The sequence below is a fragment of the Colletes latitarsis genome, chromosome 12, assembly GCF_051014445.1.
Source record: "Colletes latitarsis isolate SP2378_abdomen chromosome 12, iyColLati1, whole genome shotgun sequence".
In the NCBI taxonomy this organism is placed as follows: Eukaryota; Metazoa; Arthropoda; class Insecta; order Hymenoptera; family Colletidae; genus Colletes; species Colletes latitarsis.
In genome coordinates, this window is record NC_135145.1 from 25,170,405 (window position 1) to 25,194,937 (window position 24,533).

Below are 24,533 nucleotides of genomic sequence, written 5' to 3' on the forward strand. Positions count from 1 at the left end.
CGCAAATCGTTCTGAAAAAATTAAGTCTGTTGCAAGGGTCGATTACAATAATTTTTGGTTATTATACATACCCCCGAAATTCTACGCATTTTCGAGAAAAAAATTAGAATAGGTTTGACATTTTTGACAAAATTAAAAGATTTCAAATCGTTTTAAAAAAAATATGACTATGTGCAGGCGTCTATTCCAAGCATTTTTGGTCATTAGACATACCCCCGAAATCCCACCCCTTTTCGAGAAATAAATTGGAATAGGTTTGACATTTTTGACAAAATTAAAAGATTTCAAATCGTTTTCAAAAAAATATGACTATGTGCAGGCGTCTATTCCAAGCATTTTTGGTCATTAGACATACCCTCGAAATCCCACCCCTTTTCGAGAAAAAAATTATAATAGGTCTGACATTTTTGACAAAATTAAAAGATTTCAAATCGTTTTAAAAAAATTATGACTATGTGCAGGTGTCTGTTCCAAGCATTTTTGGTCATTAGACATACCCCCGAAATCCCACCCCTTTTCGAGAAATAAATTGTAATAAGTTTGACATTTTTGACAAAATTAAAAGATTTCAAATCGTTTTAAAAAAATTATGACTATGTGCAGGCGTCTGTTCCAAGCATTTTTGGTCATTAGACATACCCCCGAAATCCTACGCGTTTTCGAGAAAAAAATTAATTACTGAAAATCTAATTTGGCGCCAAAATAATTCGACGAAAAAATTTTGCAGATCGTTCTGAAAAAATTAATTCGGTTGCAAGGGTCGATTACAATCATTTTTGGTCATTATACATACCTTCGAAATCCTACGCATTTTTGAGAAAAAAATTCATATGTATTAATTCATACAGCTGTAACATTACTCGACTTTGTAAGAGTTATTCGTCCGCGAAAAGGGGGGCACCCGAGTGTTTTCATTTCCAAATTCTACATAGCCTATTAGCACCTCTGTCATTTCAAATATTGGTTGATATTCACTGAAGACGATGACGAAGATCGACGAATGTCAAATCGAGACTGAGTGAAACAGAATACGTTAATGCTTCGAGGTAAATATTATTTCAGTCAGTTTCAATATGGCCGCCGTCGGTGTTGGTCACAGTCGTCAGTAACGATATTTGATGGAAGAGCTAATAGACTGCAACTGGACTGGAAATATAAACGCAGGACGCCTAGCATGTAAGTGTATGCATACGTACAACATATACAGTCATGAATAAATAAATTGTTAGAACGAATATTCATTAGTAAACGATAATACGTGGGGATACAATATGGTCGTTTCAATACTCAACGTTGTTTTAACGAAATATAAGTACTTTATTTGGAATCTTTATGTACATATCTTAATTCGTTATGTATTACTTATAATTACGCGTAATCACATGTAACACTTATTGCACAGACCTTAAAAAAGATGTACAACGTTCTGTATACGAAATATAAAAATATTCGATATTTTGCATTAAGAATAATCTTTGTTCACTATTAAAGCCATCACTATTTCTATACTAAAGTATATAAACATATAAAACTATCACAATCATTGGAATTCAATATCTATTTGATTATCGTGGTCTAGGAAAATTGAGCGAACAAAATCAAACAGTAATTCTTCAATTCTTCCCTACAGACTGTAAATACTATTTTGTAAAGTAGTTCTGCATTTGTACAAAACTTAAAATTAACTAATTAACTTTTCTTGCTTTTAGAATAAAGTACAATTGGTAATTTATGTTGATATTAATATGCTTGTTTGTAAACGTGGATATATTTTTACAAAATTGCTAAAACGAAGACAATGTTAAGTACTTAGTACTGAATTTTAACTTGACTGTACAGTTTCGACAAAATAGTAATGGAATATCATTAGCACTTACTGTGTGTAGACTCTTGCATTCCTTAACATAGATTTTCCAAATTGGTTTTGTCAGTGTCGTTTATGTAATATATTACTCAGTTAAATAATACATTATGAATTAAGACAAAAATTTGTATACTAAAAGTAACAATGAAATAATATTATAGGCATTGTAGTCCAATAATTTTTGATAAAAATAGCCCCACTATTCTAAAGTAGATACCCCCTTGCCATACAATAATGAGTTTGACTCATTATAAATTGTTAATGTCTAGTTTCACAGTTATGAAGCTAGTCAACAAGTCTTATTAATTAAAATCGACATATTTTTACATTCGCGAGGTATTCGAATAAACAAAATTAAATAGTATGTGTTTGAAAAATTATTCGAAATTAAATCGTACGTCAAGGGGCTAAGTACAATAGCATGATGGTGTAAATTGTGTATATTTTTCAATTAACATTTGTAAATACTGTGAGATAATGAGCAATCATCGTAATTTAAACCTTAAAATGCTAGATACATCTACACAAAAGAATATTTTCATACTTCGAAGCGGCATTTTTGTTTCTATGTATAACTTACAATTATTCATGGCTGTACTATAATTTTCATGCGATTATTCTTCAAAATTGAAGACTATAACTTGGAGAGGTATATAGAATGTTCATCTAAGACGAAAATCAAGAAAACACTTTATTGATAGAGGCTTTGTTAGAAAGTTATTAACAATTAAATTCAAAAATTTCAAATCGTTCCAAAAAAAATATTTTCGGGTGCAAGAGTCGATTGCAATCATTTTTGGTCATTACACATACCCCCGAAATCCTACGCATTTTCAAGAAAAAAATTCGAGAAGGTACCTAAATTTTTCGATGAAAAAAAAATTTTTCAAATCAGTTTAAAAAAATTATGTCCGTGTGCAGGCGTCTATTCCAAGCATTTTTGGTCATTAGACATACCCTCGAAATCCTACGCATTTTCGAGAAAAAAATTCATTACTGAAAATCTAATTTGGCGCCAAAATTTGTCGACAAAAAAATTTTGCAAATCTTTCTGAAAAAATTATGTCCGTGTGCAGGCGTCTATTCCAAGCATTTTTGGTCATTAGACATACCCTCGAAATCCTACGCATTTTCGAGAAAAAAATTCATTACTGAAAATCTAATTTGGCGCCAAAATTTGTCAACGAAAAAATTTTGCAAATCTTTCTGAAAAAATTATGTTCGTGTGCAGGCGTCTATTCCAAGCATTTTAGGTCATTACACATACCCTCGAAATTCTACGCATTTTCGAGAAAAAAATTCAGAACTGGCAGAACTTTGAATGTTAATAACTTTTTAACGAAGCCTCCATCAACAAATTGATATTCTTGATTATCGTCTTATTTTGGCCTCTAGAATCCCCCATTAAACGAACAAAAACAGTATCTAAGTACTTACGTTTTTCCAAAGCATCAAACTAATCGTTTAGCGATAAGTATTGTGTTGAGTGCCTAAACACTTTTATGGAAGACTCTGTAGTATATATATTATATTACTAAATCATTAAACACACAGTTTAACGAAGAGTTCTTTTAAAAGCGACACAGAAGGCACTTGCAAGGGATTCTGTTTTATAATCTTCAATTTTGGCAAATATAAATGCAAGACATTAATTACTTACAAAATTCTATTTGTACTAGCAGTAACAAAATATAGATTCTTACAAGAAGACTGCAATGGATTTGGAACAATTTATTTTTACAAACTTGGACTACTTTCAACTAGCGTTAGATATGCCTATATCAATTGTCTCTTCTTTTAGCAACGCACGTTTGTCTTCTTTGGGATTAGGTTGCCGTTTGCCCCCCATTTTACGTTTACCTCTGTTAAGCACACCGTTCTCGTCGTCCATCATACGCAAAATCTGTGTCTGATCAGAGCTTTCGATCGGTGCTATCGATATATCGCGAACTGCACGGAATTTACCACAATTGTTCAGATGTTCGTTCTCCAACCGAAAGAAATTCCAAACGAATCTCCTGAAAACGATTATTCACATACAAATGAACATTACCAATTCAAATAATCCAACTAAAGACTTACCTGAAAACTTCAAGAGGTGCTACCACGGATGTCATTAAATCGCTGGACACGTATCCACACTCGACAAGAACGAAACTCGCTATCCACGCGAATCTCAGAACAAAGTCCTCGATTATAGCGAAATAGTAAAATCCCTGGAAAGAAAGTTCCAAATATAATAAACGGTTTAAGGAATAATTGAATCATTCACGTACCGCTGCTGAATACACGACTTCTTCGCGTAGAAATTTATTTTCACCAGCATTGCTGTCTAGAAGACCCCAGTCCATCTTCAAATCCCAAGTTAAAGAATATACGGAATTGACGCAACAACAGACTATCCACAGCCACAACCATGGATTCTCCCATCGATTTGAATACTCCGCTAAATGGAACATAGGTTGTTTTAGTCTACTGTTGGAAACAAATGCAATTTCAAGAATTTTATATAGCTTACCAGCTCGATAGACGCACAGAGTATTGGACAAAACGACGAGGAATGTTGTGGAGTATTTCCCAGCGTTAGCCAAATGCGGGAATGCTTCTTTAGAGTCGCGGTACCGTCGAATGCATTGGGCGAAACGGAACCACGCGGGCAGACAATTGACGATTGGCCTAACAATTAGTGAACCAGACATGCATTGCGTGGTGTCGCCCGCTTCTAACCAGTTTCCATTAGTGATATAAAAGCACGCCAAGAAATGAAAGTCTAGCAAAGCCGTAGCCATGCTGTTCAACTGGTCCGCCAGCCAGAAATCGGCGAAATTTACATATGCAAACGGCGTTATCAGAACTCGCCCCTAGGGAACAGATCACTGAGTAATTCTCTGCTCGCTAATTGAGCTTCTGCGTTGCAAAATTGCGGTACTTACGATGATTTTCAACAACCAAAACCGGGCCTCGTGGCGGAACATTTTCAATGGATTCAGGAGGAATGTCAACATGATACAAACTAGGGCCAGTGGATTCACGTATGGTGGAATGCTTAGGCTGGCGCTGTATAAAAAACTTAACAAACTAAGGGTCCATATGACTCCGAGGACTGCAGCTAGTTCCATGAGATGTTGCTCGGAGAGGTGATTCCGTGGATCCAATTCAAATATCAACACATGATTTACGCCGGACGAACGCCATCCGTAAACATTCACTCCGATGAGGAATAGAAATTCTATGATAAGTAGAGGCCCGCGGTATAATCTAAATGCGATTTTTAAGTTTTCTCCGCCCTCGTGGAATATCGCTAAAAATAGAAACGCTTTCAATATCGTCGAATTATAAAAATTAAATACTGTTGTAAAATTACCTGAAAGTACGACTGCTACAAACAGGATAATGAAACTACCAGAAAACAGTCCGACCTTGAAAGTGGTCCACGGACTCTGATGTTCGCCTAACGGTGGTACACGCAATCTTTTCATAGCACGTTGTCTGTCCCCACCTTCTAAATCGTTCGTTACAGTAGTTTCTGTTTCTTGTATGAGTTTGTCTATATCTTTTGAGGTATAAAAATGGGCGGTTTCTACGCATTCTACTCGCCATTTTGATCCACTGTCCACTGACAACAACTGAAAATAAGAATAGAATTAATATTGTATAACGAATCGAAATTACGACATAAAGGAGTGCTGGATTTTTACTTGTGCATAATAAGGTAAGGACATTAAAATATAAGTATTAGTTCTTTCCCTATTTTTTCATTATTGCTTAAACGAATCTGCAAACCTAGAGAAATATAGAAAAATTAAGCATCGATCTATACAGTAATTACAGAGCAGAAGTTTTCTTTTTATGTACCTTGTCGTGCTTCTTTAGGATCTTCCGGAAACCAGTGTAATTGAGATTCTGATAATTCTGGAGAAGTATGAGAGACAAGTAGAATTCTGAGAATGCAAGTTTCAGTTCTCTCAATTTCCTCGTCGGTAAAAGAGGCTTAATATTCGCTTTCCCTTTATTTTTGCCCCCACCGTGTTGTAATTCTAGCGCAATCTTTAATTCGCTTTGCAGAGCTGCGTATTTACGCGTTGCTTCCGCCAGCTTCTCTATACAATACATGCATTCGTTAATAATCATACTCATCTATCTATTTACATAACGGAAACCTCACCGGAATAGAAAGTGTTAATTTTCTTCAACTCGCGGTCACAAAATGTGAAGAACACCTCATCGAAGGAAGCAAAGTGTCGAGATATTACCTCTGGCTCTACACTTTCCGCAGAAGGTGCCTCTTCCACAGCGGTGTAGAGCATTGCTTTCATTTCCTATCAATGCAAAAGGATCAGTATCGACGTTAAAGTTAATGTTATTTCATTTTACCTCGTAACTAATGTATTGCTTACGCCACTCTGGCGTAATGTGGGCAGACAAATGCTCCGCAAACTTCATTTTGTTTCAGGTATTGTTATGATCTGTAATGAATAATATTTGACTTACAAAGAATCTGTTTTTACAGTTATTAAATATAACGTTTGTTCAGACATAGAATATTTGTAATTATTGCAAACATCACAAAAAATATTAAAATATGAATTGAAGGAGAAATATTAAAGTTAGACGTGAATCTAATATTTGATACTCACCTTTATAAATCGAACCATAAAAGAGGTTATGCGCAGTGTACATATATAAAACTCTCAAAAGCTTTGTCGGCAGCGCTAATTTATAATTCTCTTTGTTCAGAGCGCGTTAAACATCATTTTAAATGTAGACATGTTTGTTTTTATTATGTATGTCGGATTGTCGAATTTAATATAAATTATGAAATATATTTTTCCCCTGTAATGCGAATATTATCGACAGGAGCGCAACGAATAATTTTTCGATTCGCTAGTTACGGTTTTACTGAGGTTGGGCATCTCGCGCCTCTTGCTATATACGAACGAAGGGGAATACAGATTAAATTGCTTTGATACACACATCGCTCGAGAATCTGTTTGAGTTAGATAAAATACGTGTTATATCGGATCGACTTCTCTGTTTACTGTTCTTAATCTGCCAGTCGAAGAGTTTTGCTCGTTACTAGATCATTACTAGATCGTTATTGGTATTTTGTATGCATTTATGAAAATAACATATAAAATGGGGGGCAGGAATTGTGAAGCACAGTTTGTATGACAAATAGTTTATTAACATATATTTGCAATAGGATATTATGTTTGTCAAGATTCTTGAACAACAAATTGGTCCATTGAAATCAAATTTCTAGCTCTGCTTAACAGTTTTGCAATGGATAGAGGTGGTTCAGAATTTGTTTCACACAATTTTGGCGAGTTACATAAGTTTCCACACACTCGAATAGTGTGAAAAGCTAAAGTAAACCGAGAAAGTTCTGTTATAAGATTATTTATATTCTTAGAGGACCAAATCTGGTATTGAGATAAAGAAAGAATTTTTGTAGATTGTCTATAAAATTCTGTGACATTCTGCAGTAATTCTCTCGTTGATGACTATTGACATGATATTTATATGTATTACAGCTTTCTATGATGAGAATCTATGGCAACAAATGATATAATTTGAAAGGATTCTATGTGTTATCATTTTTACCCCTGCTTTCCTCTCCTCATTATTCTCTTAGCATTTTAAGATATCTTTTTGTAAGGCGGGAGTATTTTGGTAATGTTCAGGGTACTTTATCGTGGGATAGTTCGTTATTTTCAACGCTAGATGGCGCCAGTTTTTTTAGACCTCAAACCCCCTGGTGCTAAAACGCCCAAGTTTGTCGTGGAATAGTTCGTTACCATCAACGCTAGATGGGGTTAGTTTTTTAGACCTCAAACCCCCTGGTGCTAAAACGCCCAAGTTTGTCGTGGAATAGTTCGTTACCATCAACGCTAGATGGGGTTAGTTTTTTAGACCTCACTCCCCCTGGTGCTAAAACGCCCAAGTTTGTCGAGAAATCCATCTAGCGTGGACGATAAGAACTATATTTTAATCGATAATTATTTATTTATTAATTAAAACAAACGTTTGAAGGCAGTTTGTCACAAGCTTTTAATGTAGAAACTTATGTACATTCATTTCTTGTTGATAAAATGTTTAATTAACATGTCTATCTCATTTGATACAAAGTCTGTCATAAGGTCGATAAATAACATTTATTTATTAATTAAAACAAAAGCTTGATGGCAGTCAGACACAGGCTCTCAATGTACAAACTTATTATACATTTCTTGTTAATAAAATGTTTAATTAATATGTCTATTTCATTTGATACAAAGTTTACCATCAGGTCGATAAATGATATTTATTTATTAATTAAAACAAAATCTTGGTGGCAATCTCTCACAAGCTTTAATGTACAGACTTATATACATACATTTCTTGTTAATAAAATGTTTAATTAACATTTCTATTTCATTTGATACAAAGTTTACCATCAGGTCGATAAATGATATTTATTTATTAATTAAAACAAAAGTTTGGTGGCAGACTGTCACAGGCTCTCAATATACAAACTCAAATACATACATTTCTTGTTAATAAAATGTTTAATTAACATTTCTATTTAATTTATTACAAAATCTGCGCCATCTAGCGTTGATGGTAACGAAATATTCGACGACAAACTTGGGCGTTTTAGCACCAGGGGGTTTGAGGTCGAAAAACTGGCTCCATCTAGCGTTGATGGTAACGAACTATCCCTCGAAAAATTTGGACTTTTTAGCATCAGAAAGCCTGAGGTTGTGGTGCCTGCTAAAATAATAATTGAGTAAGGATCTATGGAAACTCGCTAGAATTAACAATTTGCAAGTTATTGTTAGTTGAGAAGATTCGTATATATATTTATTTCACTTCTTTTTATTCGATATTAATTTATTTATTAATTAAAAGAAAAGCTTGCTGACAGTCTCTCACTAGCTTTCAATGTACAAACTTATATACATTCATTTCTTGTTAATAAAATGTTTAATTAACATGTCTATTTCATTTGATACAAAGTCTACCATCAGGTCGATAAATGATATTTATTTATTAATTAATACAAAACCTTAGTGGCAGTCTCTCACAAGCTTTCAATGTACAAACTTATATACATTCATTTCTTGTTAATAAAATGTTTAATTCACATGTCTATTTCATTTGATAGTCAGTCTGCCATGAGGTCGATAAATAATGTTAATTTATTACTAAAAATAAAGGCCTGGTGACAGTCTCTCACAAGCTTTCAATGTACAAACTTATATACATGCATTCCTTGTTAATAAAATGTTTAATTAACATGTCTATTTCATTTGATACAAAGTCTGCCATGAGGTCGATAACTAAAATTTATTTATAAATTAAAACGAAAGTTTGGTGGCAGACTGTCACAAGCTCTCAATGTACAAACTCAAATACATACATTTCTTGTTAATAAAATGTTTAATTAACATTTCTATTTAATTTATTACAAAATCTGCGCCATCTAGCGTTGATGGTAACGAAATATTCGACGACAAACTTGGGCGTTTTAGCACCAGGGGGTTTGAGGTCGAAAAACTGGCGCCATCTAGCGTTGATGGTAACGAACTATCCCTCGAAAAACTTGGACTTTTTAGCATCAGAAAGCCTGAGGTTCTGGTACCTGCTAATATAATCGATCATTATGATCGAGAAAGGATATATGGAAACTCGATGGAATTAACAATTTGCAAGCTATTGTTAGTTGAGAAGATTCTTATATATATTTATTTCACTTGTTCTTATTCGATATAAATTTATTTATTAATTAAAACAAAACCTTGATGACAATCTGTCACTAGCTCTCACTATACAAACTTATATACATTCATCTCTTGTTAATAAAATGTTTAATTAACATAGCTATTTAATTTAATACAAAGTCAGTCATAAGGTCGATAAATAATATTTAAGTCAACGACATACGATTCGGAATCTCGACTGACCAGGCATTTTTACTTGTCTTTTCTACAGTTCATTACTCAACTCTGCAAATTACACCTGGTTTCTAATTGCCTCTGATGATCTCTGGTGACCAGTGCTGACAACTTTTAACACCATACAGCGACTGTTACTGCCAGCTCCTGATTACTGCTTGCCTCTGCTGGACTCTGCTGACCATCGCTCATATTTCTGACAACCTACAACGATTCCTACTGACTTCTGCCAACCTCTGTTGGTCTTTGCCGATCTCTGTCAGCGTGTGCTAGTCTCTGCTGAACTTTCCTGGCCTCCGCCGAACGCTACTGACCACTGCAGGTATTTCTGATGATCTATAACGATTAATACTTGCTACTGCATGCTCCTACAAGTCTCTGCTTGCATTTGCAGGTCTCTGCTTGCCTGTGCATGCCTTTGCTGGCCTCTGTTCAACACTGCTGACCACCCCTGATGCTTCTGACATCGTATGACAATTACTACATGCTACTGTTGGCCCCTGCTGATCTCTGCTTGCCCCTGCATGCCTCTGCTCGTCTCTGCTGACCACCTCTGATGCTTCTGACGACATGTAACGCTTACTACTCGCTACTGTTCGCCCCTGGTGATCTCTGCTGGCCTCTGCTGACCACTCCTGATGCTTCCAACAACGTATGACGATTACAACTCGCTACTGCCTGCCCCTGCTTGCCTCTGCTAGCCTCTGCTGACCACAGCTGACCACCCCCGATGCTTCCAACAACGTATAACGATTACAACTTGCTACTGCTTGCCCCTGCTGGACTCTACTTGCCTCTGCTGGACTCTGCTGACCATCGCTCATATTTCTGACACCCTACAACGATTCCTACTGACTTCTGCCAACCTCTGTTGGTCTTTGCCGATCTCTGTCAGCGTGTGCTAGTCTCTGCTGAACTTTCCTGGCCTCCGCCGACCGCTACTGACCACTGCAGGTATTTCTGATGATCTATAACGATTAATACTTACTACTGCATGCCCCTACAAGTCTCTGCTTGCATTTGCAGGCTTCTGCTTGCCTGTGCATGCCTTTGCTGGCCTCTGCTCAACACTGCTGACCACCCCTGACGCTTCTGACATCGTATGACAATTACTACATGCTACTGTTGGCCCCTGCTGATCTCTGCTCGCCCCTGCATGCCTCTGCTCGTCTCTGCTGACCACCTCTGATGCTTCTGACGACATGTAACGCTTACTACTCGCTACTGTTCGCCCCTGGTGATCTCTGCTGGCCTCTGCTGACCACTCCTGATGCTTCCAACAACGTATGACGATTACAACTCGCTACTGCCTGCCCCTGCTTGCCTCTGCTAGCCTCTGCTGACCACAGCTGACCACCCCTGATGCTTCCAACAACGTATAACGATTACAACTTGCTACTGCTTGCCCCTGCTGGACTCTACTTGCCTCTGCTGGACTCTGCTGACCATCGCTCATATTTCTGACACCCTACAACGATTCCTACTGACTTCTGCCAACCTCTGTTGGTCTTTGCCGATCTCTGTCAGCGTGTGCTTGTCTCTGCTGAACTTTCCTGGCCTCCGCCGACCGCTACTGACCACTGCAGGTATTTCTGATGATCTATAACGATTAATACTTGCTACTGCATGCCCCTACAAGTCTCTGCTTGCATTTGCAGGCTTCTGCTTGCCTGTGCATGCCTTTGCTGACCTCTGCTCAACACTGCTGACCACCTCCGATGCTTCTGACATCGTATGACAATTACTACATGCTACTGTTGGCCCCTGCTGATCTCTGCTTGCCCCTGCATGCCTCTGCTGACCTCTGCTGACCACCTCTGATGCTTCTGGCAACGTACAACGATTACAACTTGCTACTGCTTGCCCCTGCTAGTCTCTGCATCCCTCTGCATCCCTCTGCTGACCTCTGCTGGCCCCTACTGACCACGCTGACCTTCGTTAACAACTTCTAACATGATGTACATGTATTAAAACTTTGTATAATGTAAATCTATGACAATAAATGATATAATTTCAAAGAATTCTATGCGTTCTCGTCACTTTTACCTTTCTTTTCCTGTTCCCATTGTTCCCTTAGTTATAAGTAACCGTTTCCCCACTTAAAACTGGAATTCCAAAGTGCCCGTAACGTTTTCTGAAATGCCGGTGACCTTGACCCACTTTCGAAACTGGGTCAAGGCCAAATCCTGATTCCCAAAGCGCCCGGAAGATTTCTGAAATTTCGAATGGCCTTGACCCACTTTCGAAATTGGGTCAAGGCCATCCGGATTTTCGAAACGGCCGGAAGATTTCTGAAATTTCGAATGGCCTTGACCCACTTTCGAAATTGGGTCAAGGCCATCCGGATTTCCAAGTCGGCCGGAAGATTTCTAAAATTTCGAATGGCCTTGACCCACTTTCGAAATTAGGTCAAGGCCATCCGGATTTTCGAAGCGGCCGGAAGATTTCTGAGATTCGAATGGCCTTGACCCACTTTCGAAATTAGGTCAAGGCCATCCGGATTTTCGAAGCGGCCGGAATTTTTCTAAGATTCGAATGGCCTTGACCCACTTTCGAAACTGGGCCAAGGTCAAGGTCAAATTCGGATTTCCAAAGTTCCCGGAACATTTCTAAAATGCTGGTGAACTTGCGAAGAAGGTGGTACGCATCTTATAGGTAAGAGAATGATTTGGAGTGGAAAAGGACGGTAAAAAATGATGAGAACACATTGAATACTTTGAAATTACATCATTTATTGCAATAGATTAACATTACACAAAAGTTTAATACATATAAACGTATTATATTATATTAAATCGCGTTACAATTTGTCTGCAACGGTCAGCAGTGGTCAACGATGGTCAGTTGACGTCGGGAGATGTTGGGGGAGGTCAGCTGATGTCAGGAGATGTTAGCAGAGGGTGGCAGAGGGTGGCAGAAGCCAGTAGTAATCGTTGTACGTTGTCAGGAATATAAACGGTGGTCAGCAGAGGCCAGGGGACGCTGGCAGAGGTCAGCAGAGGGTGGCAGGAGTCGTAGAAATCGTTGTACGTTGGCAGAAATATAAGCAGTGGTCAGCAGAGGCCAGCAGAGATCACCAGGGATCAACAGTAGCGAGTAGTAAGCGTTACATGTCCTCAGAAGCATCAGAGGTGGTCAGCAGTGTTGAGCAGAGGCAAGCAGAAGCCTGCAAATGCAAGCAGAGACTTGTAGGGGCATGCAGTAGCAAGTATTAATCGTTATAGATCATCAGAAATACCTGCAGTGGTCAGTAGCGGTCGGCGGAGGCCAGGAAAGTTCAGCAGAGACTAGCACACGCTGACAGAGATCGGCAAAGACCAACAGAGGTTGGCAGAAGTCAGTAGGAATCGTTGTAGGGTGTCAGAAATATGAGCGATGGTCAGCAGAGTCCAGCAGAGGCAAGTAGAGTCCAGCAGGGGCAAGCAATAGCAAGTTGTAATCGTTATACGTTGTTGGAAGCATCAGGGGTGGTCAGCTGTGGTCAGCAGAGGCTAGCAGAGGCAAGCAGGGGCAGGCAGTAGCGAGTTGTAATCGTCATACGTTGTTGGAAGCATCAGGAGTGGTCAGCAGAGGCCAGCAGAGATCACCAGGGGCGAACAGTAGCAAGTAGTAAGCGTTACATGTCGTCAGAAGCATCAGAGGTGGTCAGCAGAGACGAGCAGAGGCATGCAGGGGCAAGCAGAGATCAGCAGGGGCCAACAGTAGCATGTAGTAATTGTCATACGATGTCAGAAGCATCGGGGGTGGTCAGCAGTGTTGAGCAGAGGCCAGCAAAGGCATGCAGAGGCAAGCAGAGACCTGCAAATGCAAGCAGAGACTTGTAGGGGCATGCAGTAGCAAGTATTAATCGTTATAGATCATCAGAAATACCTGCAGTGGTCAGTAGCGGTCGGCGGAGGCCAGGAAAGTTCAGCAGAGACTAGCACACGCTGACAGAGATCGGCAAAGACCAACAGAGGTTGGCAGAAGTCAGTAGGAATCGTTGTAGGGTGTCAGAAATATGAGCGGTGGTCAGCAGTGGTCAGCAGTGGTCAGCAGACGTCAGTGGTAATCGTTGTACGTTGTCAGAAATTCCAGGAGTGGTCAGCAGAGGTCAGCAGAGGCCAGTGGAGACCTGTGGATGGTAAGGTGGCTGTTAAAATAATGATCGAGGAGGGATCTATGGAGACTCGCTGGCAATTAAGAATTTGCAAGCTATTGTTAGTTGAAAAGATTCGTATATATATTTATTTTACTTAATTTTATTTGATAGTAATTTATTTATTAATTAAAACAAAAGTTTGCAGTCTGTCACAAGCTTCCAATGTACAAACTTATGTAGATGTATTTCTTGTTAATAAAATGTTTAATTAACATGTGTATTTAGTTTGATACAAGCTCTGTCGATAAATGATATTTGTTTATTAATTGAAATAATAGTTTGGTGGCAGTCTGTCACAAGCTCTGAATGTAAAAGATTGTATATGTACATTTCTTGTTAATAAAACGTTTAATTAACATTTCTATTGAATTTGATACAAACTCTGTCGATAAATGATATTTATTTATTAATTTAAACAAAGTTTGGTGGCAATCTGTCACAAGTTTCCAATATACAAACTTAAATACATTCATTTCTTGTTAATAAAACGTTTAATTAACATTTCTATTGAATTTAATACAAACTCTGTCGATAAATAATATTTATTTATTAATTAAAACAAAGCTTTTTGGCAATCTGTCACAAGTTTCCAATATACAAACTTAAATACATTCATTTCTTGTTAATAAAACGTTTAATTAACATTTCTATTTAATTTGATACAAACTCTGTCGATAAATGATATTTATTTATTAATTTAAACAAAGCTTGGTGGCAATCTGTCACAAGTTTCCAATATACAAACTTAAATACATTCATTTCTTGTTAATAAAACGTTTAATTAACATTTCTATTTAATTTGATACAAACTCTGTCGATAAACGATATTTATTTATTAATTAAAACAAAGCTTGATGGCAATCTGTCACAAGCTTCCAATATACAAGCTTAAATACATTCATTTCTTGTTAATAAAACGTTTAATTAACATTTCTATTGAATTTAATACAAAATCTGCAATAAAGTCGATAAATAAGCGCCATCTAGCGTTGATGGTAACGAAATATTCCACGACAAACTTGGGCGTTTTAGCACCAGGGGGTTTGAGGTCCAAAAACTAACGCCATCTAGCGTCGAAATTAACGAACTATTCCACGATAAAGTACCCTGAACATTACCAAAATACTCCCGCCTTACAAAAAAGTATCTTAAAATGCTAAAAGAACAATAACGACAGAAAAAGAAATGTAAAAATAGAATTCTTTCAAATTATATCATCTATTACCATAGATTCTCATTATACAATTATCAACGGTCTGCAGAGGCCCATAGAAAAATTCAAAAGTACTTTAGTATCAATAATAAAAGTATCAATAATATAAATACTTACAAACACAATAATAATAAAAGAAAATTCCTCCTTTTTCAACAGTTAAAATATGATTGTACTCATGTTACGTTTGTTGCAAAGTAAAAATGCCTCATCAATCGACATTCTTCTGATTTTAGTTGTTAAAACAATGCATTTGTTGTCTATTATCACTTCTTGTTCAATGAATAAGAGCAGAAAAAGTAATGGAAGAATGTTATTTACGATACTAAGTTTCCACAGTCGAGGGTAGCTGGAAGCACCCCCTTTGAGCTCGCTAATGGGGGAGGGGGAGAACCGTTCAGGGTTTACGCAAACTGGGAATATAATTTTAACTTTCTTCTCATCTCGAGAAAAGAAAAAAGCGCGTGAGGAAGTTTGCACACACTGATGAAAGAACACTTTACGAGTTTGATTTTAATTTCGAAAAACGATGCTTATTATTGCAAAATCACATTTAAACAATTTCAATATTCTTGCTTTTGTGTGTCGTCGAATTTTTTGAATTTTTATCTCCCTTTTTGCGATGATCAGTTCTCCTTTAATTGCGGTTCGCGAAACGGTGTAATTTGATTTTATTCTCATGCTGTTTCCCGTATGAAGAAATGTGGTTCACTCTGGCGAACAGTATAATGCTTTTAGGGAGGTCACCGCGTTGTATAACGTAATTTCACCCCTATTTTTCTCTTTCTTGAGAAGCTCGTTGATTCACAGCTTGGAAATATGGGATCTTGCGTTAGAAAAACAAAGAAAACAAGCTTCAATTTCAAGCAAATTTGATTAACTTGATCATCAATACCATTAAGTTCGATTAAAATCAATTTTACAGGAATATTCCAGACAATTCTCGCTTTAAAAAAGTGTAAAAAACAGCCAAATGCACCGAGTTTGCGATTGCATCTCGGAAGATTTACGCTCGTTGCCGGGTTTTCTTTGCATTCCCGCCCTCAGGATTAACGATGTCGTTAAAACGACCTGGAATTACTCCGTTCTTGGGAGCGGGAGAAGTTTTAATTCCTCGTTGGAGTGCTATCGACGACCATCGAACAATAAAAACGAAACGAATGATAAACGAGCAGCTCCGTCGATAACCTGATTGCCCGCCATTGTCACGAACTCGACAGAAATTGCATTTAATATCAAATAAAACTGTACCATGCGTCGATCAATTAGAGCTAGTTTTCAGAAAAGTAGAAATTTAAAAAACGAGCTGCTCCGTCGGTAACCTTTCCACCATTGTCACGAATTTGACAAAAATTGCATTTGATATCAAATAAAACTGTGCCAAGTGTAGATCAATCGATTTAGAAAAGTAGAAATTTAAGAAACGAGCTGCTCCGTCGGTAACCTTTTCACCATTGTCACGAATTCGACAAAAATTGCATTTGATAGCAAATAAAACTGAGCCAAGTGTAGATCAATCGATTTAGAAAAGTAGAAATCTACTTTATCTGAGAGCTGAAATCTTGCAGAATGGACATTTTGAGTAAGTAAAAAACAATCCAAGACGTTGTTTGTACCATAAATTAACTATTTCCACTTGCCAAGAAACCTAAACTGATACACTTGGTGAGATTTGCCCCTTAAACTCGGTGTCTCTAAGCGCAAATGTGGCAGATGTGACGTGTTAGGTGCTACGCCATAAATGGTGACTCGTTTGCCCCCCATAAACGGGGGGACCACAGCATCGGTAGTGTGGCGAGACAGAAGAGCTCTATAGTAGCAAGTTCAATCGAAAAGAAAAAGAATATCAACCTTCCAGAAGCTTCCCAATTGAGGACACCGTTCCTCAAAGCTCATAATCTTCGCTCGTTCCCTTTCATCGTCAGTTTTCCTCCCAGATTAAGTAACAAGATCTCCCGTAATCACCTGGGCCGCAACTATGCCTAATTCAGCCGCTTAAATTCGCGAAACGAAACGTGCGTTGCCGGGTAGGGAGATGCATCGGTCGGTTAATTGGTCTTAATTCGCTGACTCAGCTGATTATATCACCAGCCCTTCTTTCCGTATACCGTCGTGTTCTTCTATTCTCGCCCAAGGCCGTGACTAATTCACCAGAAGACCGCTGGTGACGAGTTCGTGAACCCAGTCAGCGACGTCCTCATTAACAATAAACGCAGTGTGCATAAGAAGTGTGCTTATTATTGTTTAAAAGGAAACGATCAATTCCATTAGACGTGCGCAGCAGGAGTGTTTCTTTCAATAACGAGTGAATATCCCTGTGAAAATGTCTTGATGATAGTGTCTTGATGATAGTGTGGCCTCACATGCTTGCCATTGAAGGGGTGGTGCTCCCATAAGTGCATAGACCCCTAGGTTGCTATGTATCGACTACCTAATGTCTCCTAGTCTGCTAGGAGGCTTTACTGATGCCTTTTCTGGCCTTCTACGACTCTCACAAGTGTCCACACCCGTAGCACCAAGCGCCCACACGTCTATGGCGTGGCCCCCCATGCTTGTCACCAGGGGGGTGAAGCTCTCACAAGCGCCAAGACCCCTAGGTTGCTTTATATCGACTACCCCATGTCTCCTAGTCTGCTAGAAGGCTTTAGTGATGAGCCCCCTCTTCTTTTCTGGCCCCCTACGACTTTCACGAGTGTCCTCACGTCTATGGCGTGGCCCCCCATGCTCTCCACTGAAGGGGTGGTGCTCTCACAGGCGCCTAGACCCCTAGGTTGCTTTATAACGACTACCCAATGTCTCCTAGTCTGCTAGGAGGCTTTAGTGATGAGCCCCCTCTTCTTTTCTGGCCCCCTACGACTCTCCCGAGTGTCCACACGTCTATGGCGTCACCTCATATGCTCTCCACTGAAGGGGTGGTGCTCTCACAAGCGTCTCGACCCCTCAGTTGCTATATATCGACTACCCCATGTCTCCTAGTCTGCTAGGAGGCTTTACTGATGCCTTTTCTGGCCTTCTACGACTCTCACGAGTGTCCACACGTCTATGGCGTCACCTCATATGCTCTCCACTGAAGGGGTGGTGCTCTCACAGGCGTCTCGACCCCTAGGTTGCTATATATCGACTACCCCATGTCTCCCAGTCTGCTAGAAGGCTTTAGTGATGAGCCCCCTCTTCTTTTCTGGCCTCCTACGACTCTCACGAGTGTCCACACGTCTATGGCGTCACCTCCCATGCTCTCCACTGAAGGGGTGGTGCTCTCACAGGCGTCTCGACCCCTAGGTTGCTATATATTGACTACCCCATGTCTCCTAGTCTGCTAGGAGGCTTTACTGATGCCTTTTCTGGCCTTCTACGACTCTCACGAGTGTCCACACGTCTATGGCGTCACCTCCCATGCTCTCCACCGAAGGGGTGGTGCTCTCACAGGCGTCTCGACCCCTAGGTTGCTATATATCGACTACCCCATGTCTCCTAGTCTGCTAGGAGGCTTTACTGATGCCTTTTCTGGCCTTCTGCGACTCTCACGAGTGTCCACACCCGTAGCACCAAGCGTCACACGTCTATGGTGTGGCCCCCATGCTTGTCACCGGAGGGGTGGTGCTCCCACAAGCGTCTGGTACCCCTAGGTTGCTATATAACGACTACCCAGTCTGCTAGGAGGCCTTACTGATGAGTCCCCTCTCCTTTTCTGGCCTCCTACGACTCTCACGAGTGTCCACACGTCTATGGCGTCACTTCCCATGCTCTCCACTGAAGGGGTGGTGCTTTCACAGACGTCTCGACCCCTCAGTTGCTATATATCGACTACCCCATGTCTCCTAGTCTGCTAGGAGGCTTTACTGATGCCTTTTCTGGCCTCCTACGACTCTCACGAGTGTCCACACGTCTATGGCGTCACTTCCCATGTTCTCGACCGAAGGGGTGGGGCTCTCACAAGCGTCTCGTACCCCTCAGTTGCTATATATCGACTACCCAGTCTGCTAGGAGGCCTTTGCGCTGCCTTATTCCTACTGAAGAGGCTCTGACTTGTTGACTAGGCACCTAGAGACTAAACGGGGCAAGTTGAGGAGGTCTTTGCGCTGTCTTATTCCAACTGAAGAGGCTCTGACGTCAGGCTACATAGTGATGACTTGTTGACTAGGCACCTAGAGACTAAACGGGGCAAGAAGAGGGTCTTTGCGCCGCTTTATTCCAACTGAAGAGGCTTTGACTTGTTGATTAGGCACCTAGAGACTAAACGGGGCAAGTTGAGCAGGCCTTTGCGCTGTCTTATTCCAACTGAAGAGGCTCTGACTTGTTGATTAGGCACCTAGAGACTAAACGGGGCAAGTTGAGGAGGCCTTTGCGCTGTCTTATTCCAACTGATGAGGCTCTGACTTGTTGACTAGGCACCTAGAGACTAAACGGGGCAAGGAGAGGGTCTCTGCACCGCCTTATTCCAACCTGAGAGGCTCTGACGTCAGGCTACATAGTGATGACTTGTTGACTAGGCACCTAGAGACTAAACGGGGCAAGAAGAGGGTCTTTGCGCCGCTTTATTCCAACTGAAGAGGCTCTGACTTGTTGACTAGGCACCTAGAGACTAGACAAGGCAAGGAGAGGGTCTCTGCACCGCCTTATTCCAACCTGAGAGGCTCTGACGTCAGGTTGCATAGTGATGACTTGTTGACTAGGCACCTAGAGACTAAACGGGGCAAGAAGAGGGTCTTTGCGCCGCTTTATTCCAACTGAAGAGGCTTTGACTTGTTGACTAGGCACCTAGAGACTAAACGGGGCAAGTTGAGGAGGTCTTTGCGCTGTCTTATTCCAACTGAAGAGGCTCTGACTTGTTGACTAGGCACCTAGCGACTAAACGGAGCAAGGAGAGGTCTCTGCACCGCCTTATTCCAACCTGAGAGGCTCTGACGTCAGGTTGCATAGTGATGACTTGTTGACTAGGCACCTAGAGGCTAAACGGGGCAAGTTGAGGTGGTCTTTGCGCTGTCTTATTCCAACTGAAGAGGCTCTGATGTCAGGCTACATAGTGATGACTTGTTGACTAGGCACCTACAGACTAAACGGGGCAAGTTGAGGAGGTCTTTGCGCTGCCTTATTCCAACTGAAGAGGCTCTGACTTGTTGACTAGGCACCTAGAGACTAGACAAGGCAAGGAGAGGAGGTCTTTGCGCTGTCTTATTCCAACTGAAGAGGCTCTGACTTGTTGACTAGGCACCTACAAACTAGACAAGGCAAGGAGAGGTCTCTGCATTGCCTCATTCCCACTGAAGAAGCTTGCTCTGACGTTCCCTTGTTTCGTCAATGGTCTGCACAAAGTCCCCAGAGTTACCAAACGTGGCACCCTCCACCTAGGACGCCAAACTACGTCGCTGCACCCCTCAAATGAATACTCCTGAAGGGGGGTGCGAGTCACCATAACCACCATATAGTTAGCTCGCCTTAGAACATAGTCTGTGTGTAGACTAGACCACAAACCCCTGAAAAAGGTCCAACCTCTCGTTTTGTCACCTTTACCAGATCCTAACGAGCCTTCTCGACCACGGATTAAACTACCAATCATTACCACAACGCTTGGTGCACGTGTCAGAAACTTGGTAGAGATTATTTACGCGAACAACAGGCGATCTCGCCAGGGAGGCAGTCGATTGTGGCGAAAAGAGAAGAAAGTGTGTTTCACAACTCGTTGAAAGGACCGTGGCAACGGCGCGTGAGAGACTCGCTCACGATCAAGCGAGCATCACGCCTCCACGAATTTTCCACGGATGGACGAGCTGCACACGCGGTGTGTCTGCGACAAGCTCTGCTCGTAAACAATTTACGACGACAATGACAACGAACAGATTCGATCTTGCAAACGAATCTAGCGTCTGGTTCTTTCTTGTTAGATTCAATTAAAATTACACAAATAGATGTGGAGTCGGTCGAGCGCTTGTGAGAGCGCCAGCCCTCTGGCGGCGAGCACGGGAAGCCACCACCGTTTTACCTGCTTTGAACTAACGTAATCGTATTTTTCGAAATAAAATCGGGCTGAAGATCGAAAGAATAAGGTTCGATTCGTTCTCTACAGCAATTGTTCGATTGTGGAACTTGAATTTTACTGTTTTTCGGTGTCCAAGTAGCAAAACTCAGGTTGCAAGACTGGCGCTGAGTTAATAATCCTCCGTAGTTGCGAAAGGCAGAAGTTTTCCAGGACTTTGGGAAGGGAAGAAGTTTGAGAAATAGGACGGGGCGAGTTTAAGCAACAAGCATTAGGTATTTTGAAGATGGGATAAACTATGTATAAACTGTTTCGAGTCTACGAGAAAGATACGAAAAGAAATAAGACAAGCTAGAAACGCGAAGGATCGAGGCAAGAGGGTGTGTGCAGTGGTATTGCGAGCTTCAGAAAATTATTGAAAGGCGAAAGCGGGAATAATGAACGGGGCATGGGGGTATTAATAAGCTCAGGGGTAGTGTAGCTGAAAGAGGATCGATAGGGTGGTTATTACTAACCCAAGTATCGGAGAATATTTCAAGAATAAAAAAACTGTGCGTCGTCAAATAGCAAATAAAAGATTGTATAATTATCAACAATTGACCCCTGCAACCGAAAACGATTTGAAATTTTCTTTTTCTGACGACAAATTTTACAACTTCTCGAATTTTTTTCTGGAAACTGGGTAGGAATTTGGGGGTAGGGCTGTTCACCAAAAATTATTGTAATTGATCCCTGTAACAGGAAATAATTTTTTCAAAATGATTTGAAAATTTTTTTTTTCCCGTCGACAAATTTCACAACTTCTCGAATTTTTTTCTGGAAACTGGGTAGGAATTCGGGGGTAGGTCTGTTCACCAAAAATTATTGTAATTGACCCCTGTAACAGGAAATATTTTTTCCAGAACGATTTGAAAATTTTTTTTTTCCTGTCGAAAAATTTCACAAACTTATCGAATTTTTTTCTCAAAAATGGGTAGGAATTTGGGGGTAGGTCTGTTCACCAAAAATGATTGTAATTGACCCCTCTAACAGGAAGTATTTTTTTCAGAACGATTTGAAAATTTTTTTTTTCCCCTTGACAAATTTTACAACTTCTCGAATTTTTTTCTCAAAAATGGGTAGGAATTTGGGGGTAGGTCTGTTCACCAAAAATTATTGTAATCGACCCCTGTAACAGAAAATATTTTTTCCAGAACGATTTGAAAATTTTTTTTTTTCTGTCGACAAATTTCACAACTTCTCGAATTTTTTTCTGGAAACTGGGTAGGAATTCGGGGGTAGGTCTGTTCACCAAAAATGATTGTAATTGACCCCTGTAACAGGAAATATTTTTTCCAGAACGATTTGAAAATTTTTTTTTTCCCCTTGACAAATTTCACAACTTCTCGAATTTTTTTCTGGAAACTGGGTAGGATTTCGGGGGTAGGTTTGTTCACCAAAAATGATTGTAATTGACCCCTGCAGCCAATAGTATTTTTTTTAGAACGATTTGAAATTGTTTTTCTACGTCGAAAAATTTAGTAACTACCCCCTATCGATTTCTCTTGAAACTTAGTTTTTTATTTTTAATAATTTTGTTTGACGTCTTACAGAAAAGTTGTTTAATACTTTTTCGTAGATACTCATGAGCTCTATCTCAGGAAAAAGTTTCATTGAAATATATTCACTATTATAGTAGTTATGGCCATTTGAAAATTGTACCATTTTTATGGGGTTTTTTTCAGTTTACGGGGTCAAGGATCAACTTTTCTTATATTTTTGCAATTTCTACATATTCTACACTAAAATACGCGGCGTTTGGCGCTTTGAACATTAAAATCGTCCAATCCGTTCAAAAGTTATGGTGTTTTAAAGATTCGAACGAAATTTTGTGGTAATATTTCTGGCCAGAAATTATATTTTCGTTAATGAATTTTTTTCTCGAAAATGATTAGGATTTCGAGTGTATGTCTATTGACCAAAAACGATTGTAATTACCCCCTGCAACTAAATATATTTTTTTTAGCATGATTTGAAATTTTTTAATTTTCTCGAAAAATTTTACACCTTCTTGAATTTTTTTCTCAAAAATGGTTAGGATTTCGAGACTATATCTAATGACCAAAAATGATCGTAATTGGCCCCTCTAGCTAAAAATAATTTTTCCAAAACGATTTGAAATTTTTGAATTCAATTGTTAATAACTTTTTAATAAAGCTTCAGTCAAGAAATTGATATTCTTGATTTTTATCTTATTTTAGCCTCCAGAATCCCCCATTAGAATCTTCCCCAGGGTTGGCCCTGTATATCAGACACAACACATTTTAAACAATGCATATTTATTAATTTCATTTCTATTCCGATACTATATTCGTTTCAATTTTTAATATCTTTATTAATATTCCAAATCTTCCGTTGTTCAGTAAGTCCATTTGGGTCTTACATAATTTTGCACGATCCCTGACATGCCAACTCACGTAGGGAACTTGGGTTTTTATATTATAATTTATTATTTACAAGACACGAACTTCGATGGATGTCAAAGAGTAACTTGTCGATTGATGTCGAAAAATTTCACTAAATTCACGTAATATTCCGGAGAATTTCAACGATGAAAATTAATTAAGTTTGTTTCGATTTTTGACGAATGTTTAACGATGATTAATGTTTAATTAATTATATATTCGTAGCGTGTAGGATCGTGTCAGCGTGTGCACGAGTTGACAAAATAGCCGGGCGAACGCAGCGACGGATTCTATTGTCATAATACCGACATTACGCGCATTACATTACGCATATGGCCGTGTACGTGATGTGGGTTATGGTGATTCTTGCTGTTTCGCAGCGCTCATTACCGAATTACGAGTAATTCCATCCACTTTGCCGCAGAGAAACATTATTCGCGTTTCTCTGCGTCCATTCATTAAGGGGCAAACAGGCGGCCATTACGCTCTCGATTTTAAAGCGTTTCCGATAACCGCGTAAACAGTGCACAGACGTAATTTCAGCGCCCTTTGGCCTGGAAAATCACCCCCGCCATTTTTTATCCATTCAAATATGGGACATCCAATTATCTGTAAGATTTATTTATTTATTTTTTATTATCTACAATTTCCAGGGTTGGTTTATTCACCCAGAAATTATTGTAATTGACCCCTGTAAGTAGATAGAATTTTTTTAGAATGATTTCATATTTTTTTTCTGAGGGAAACAAGGCAGTTTTGGTCAGACGTTATATTTTCAGTAATGAATTTTTTTCTCGAAAGTGGGGAGGATTTCGGGGGTATGTGTAATGACCGAAAATACTTGTAATTGACCCCTCCAATTAAATGTATTTTTTTTAGAACGATTTGAAATTTTTTTTCTTCGACGAAAAATTTAGGAACTACCCCTTGTCGATTTTTCTTGAAAATTCGTTTTTCATT

The 24,533-nt window shown here is 39.4% G+C and overlaps 2 protein-coding genes across 2 annotated transcripts in view; both read right to left on the reverse strand.

Moving 5' to 3' along the window:
• LOC143348962 (uncharacterized) overlaps window positions 1-24,533 on the reverse strand; it is a 438,943-nt gene that overhangs the window by 296,550 nt on the left and 117,860 nt on the right. The window lies entirely within an intron of this gene.
• LOC143348998 (solute carrier family 53 member 1) lies at window positions 1,087-7,241 on the reverse strand. Its single transcript, XM_076779811.1, has 10 exons — window positions 6,502-7,241; window positions 6,239-6,330; window positions 6,030-6,183; window positions 5,720-5,964; window positions 5,229-5,490; window positions 4,798-5,165; window positions 4,383-4,725; window positions 4,141-4,310; window positions 3,947-4,080; window positions 1,087-3,882 (listed from the first exon to the last, which is right to left on the reverse strand). The coding sequence occupies exons 2-10, from the start codon at window positions 6,305-6,307 to the stop codon at window positions 3,621-3,623; spliced, it is 2,007 nt and encodes a 668-aa protein (XP_076635926.1). The 5' UTR covers window positions 6,308-6,330; window positions 6,502-7,241; the 3' UTR covers window positions 1,087-3,620.

Bases quoted from the DNA above. Each gene is read 5' to 3' on its own strand.
- LOC143348998 (XM_076779811.1), bottom strand. From the start codon at position 6,307: ATGAAGTTTGCGGAGCATTTGTCTGCCCACATTACGCCAGAGTGGCGT. The intron at 5,166-5,228 runs GTAATTTTACAA...TTCTATTTTTAG, and splicing joins TGTAGCAGTCGTACTTTCAG to CGATATTCCACGAGGGCGGA. The intron at 4,081-4,140 runs GTACGTGAATGA...CTTTCTTTCCAG, and splicing joins AAGTCGTGTATTCAGCAGCG to GGATTTTACTATTTCGCTAT.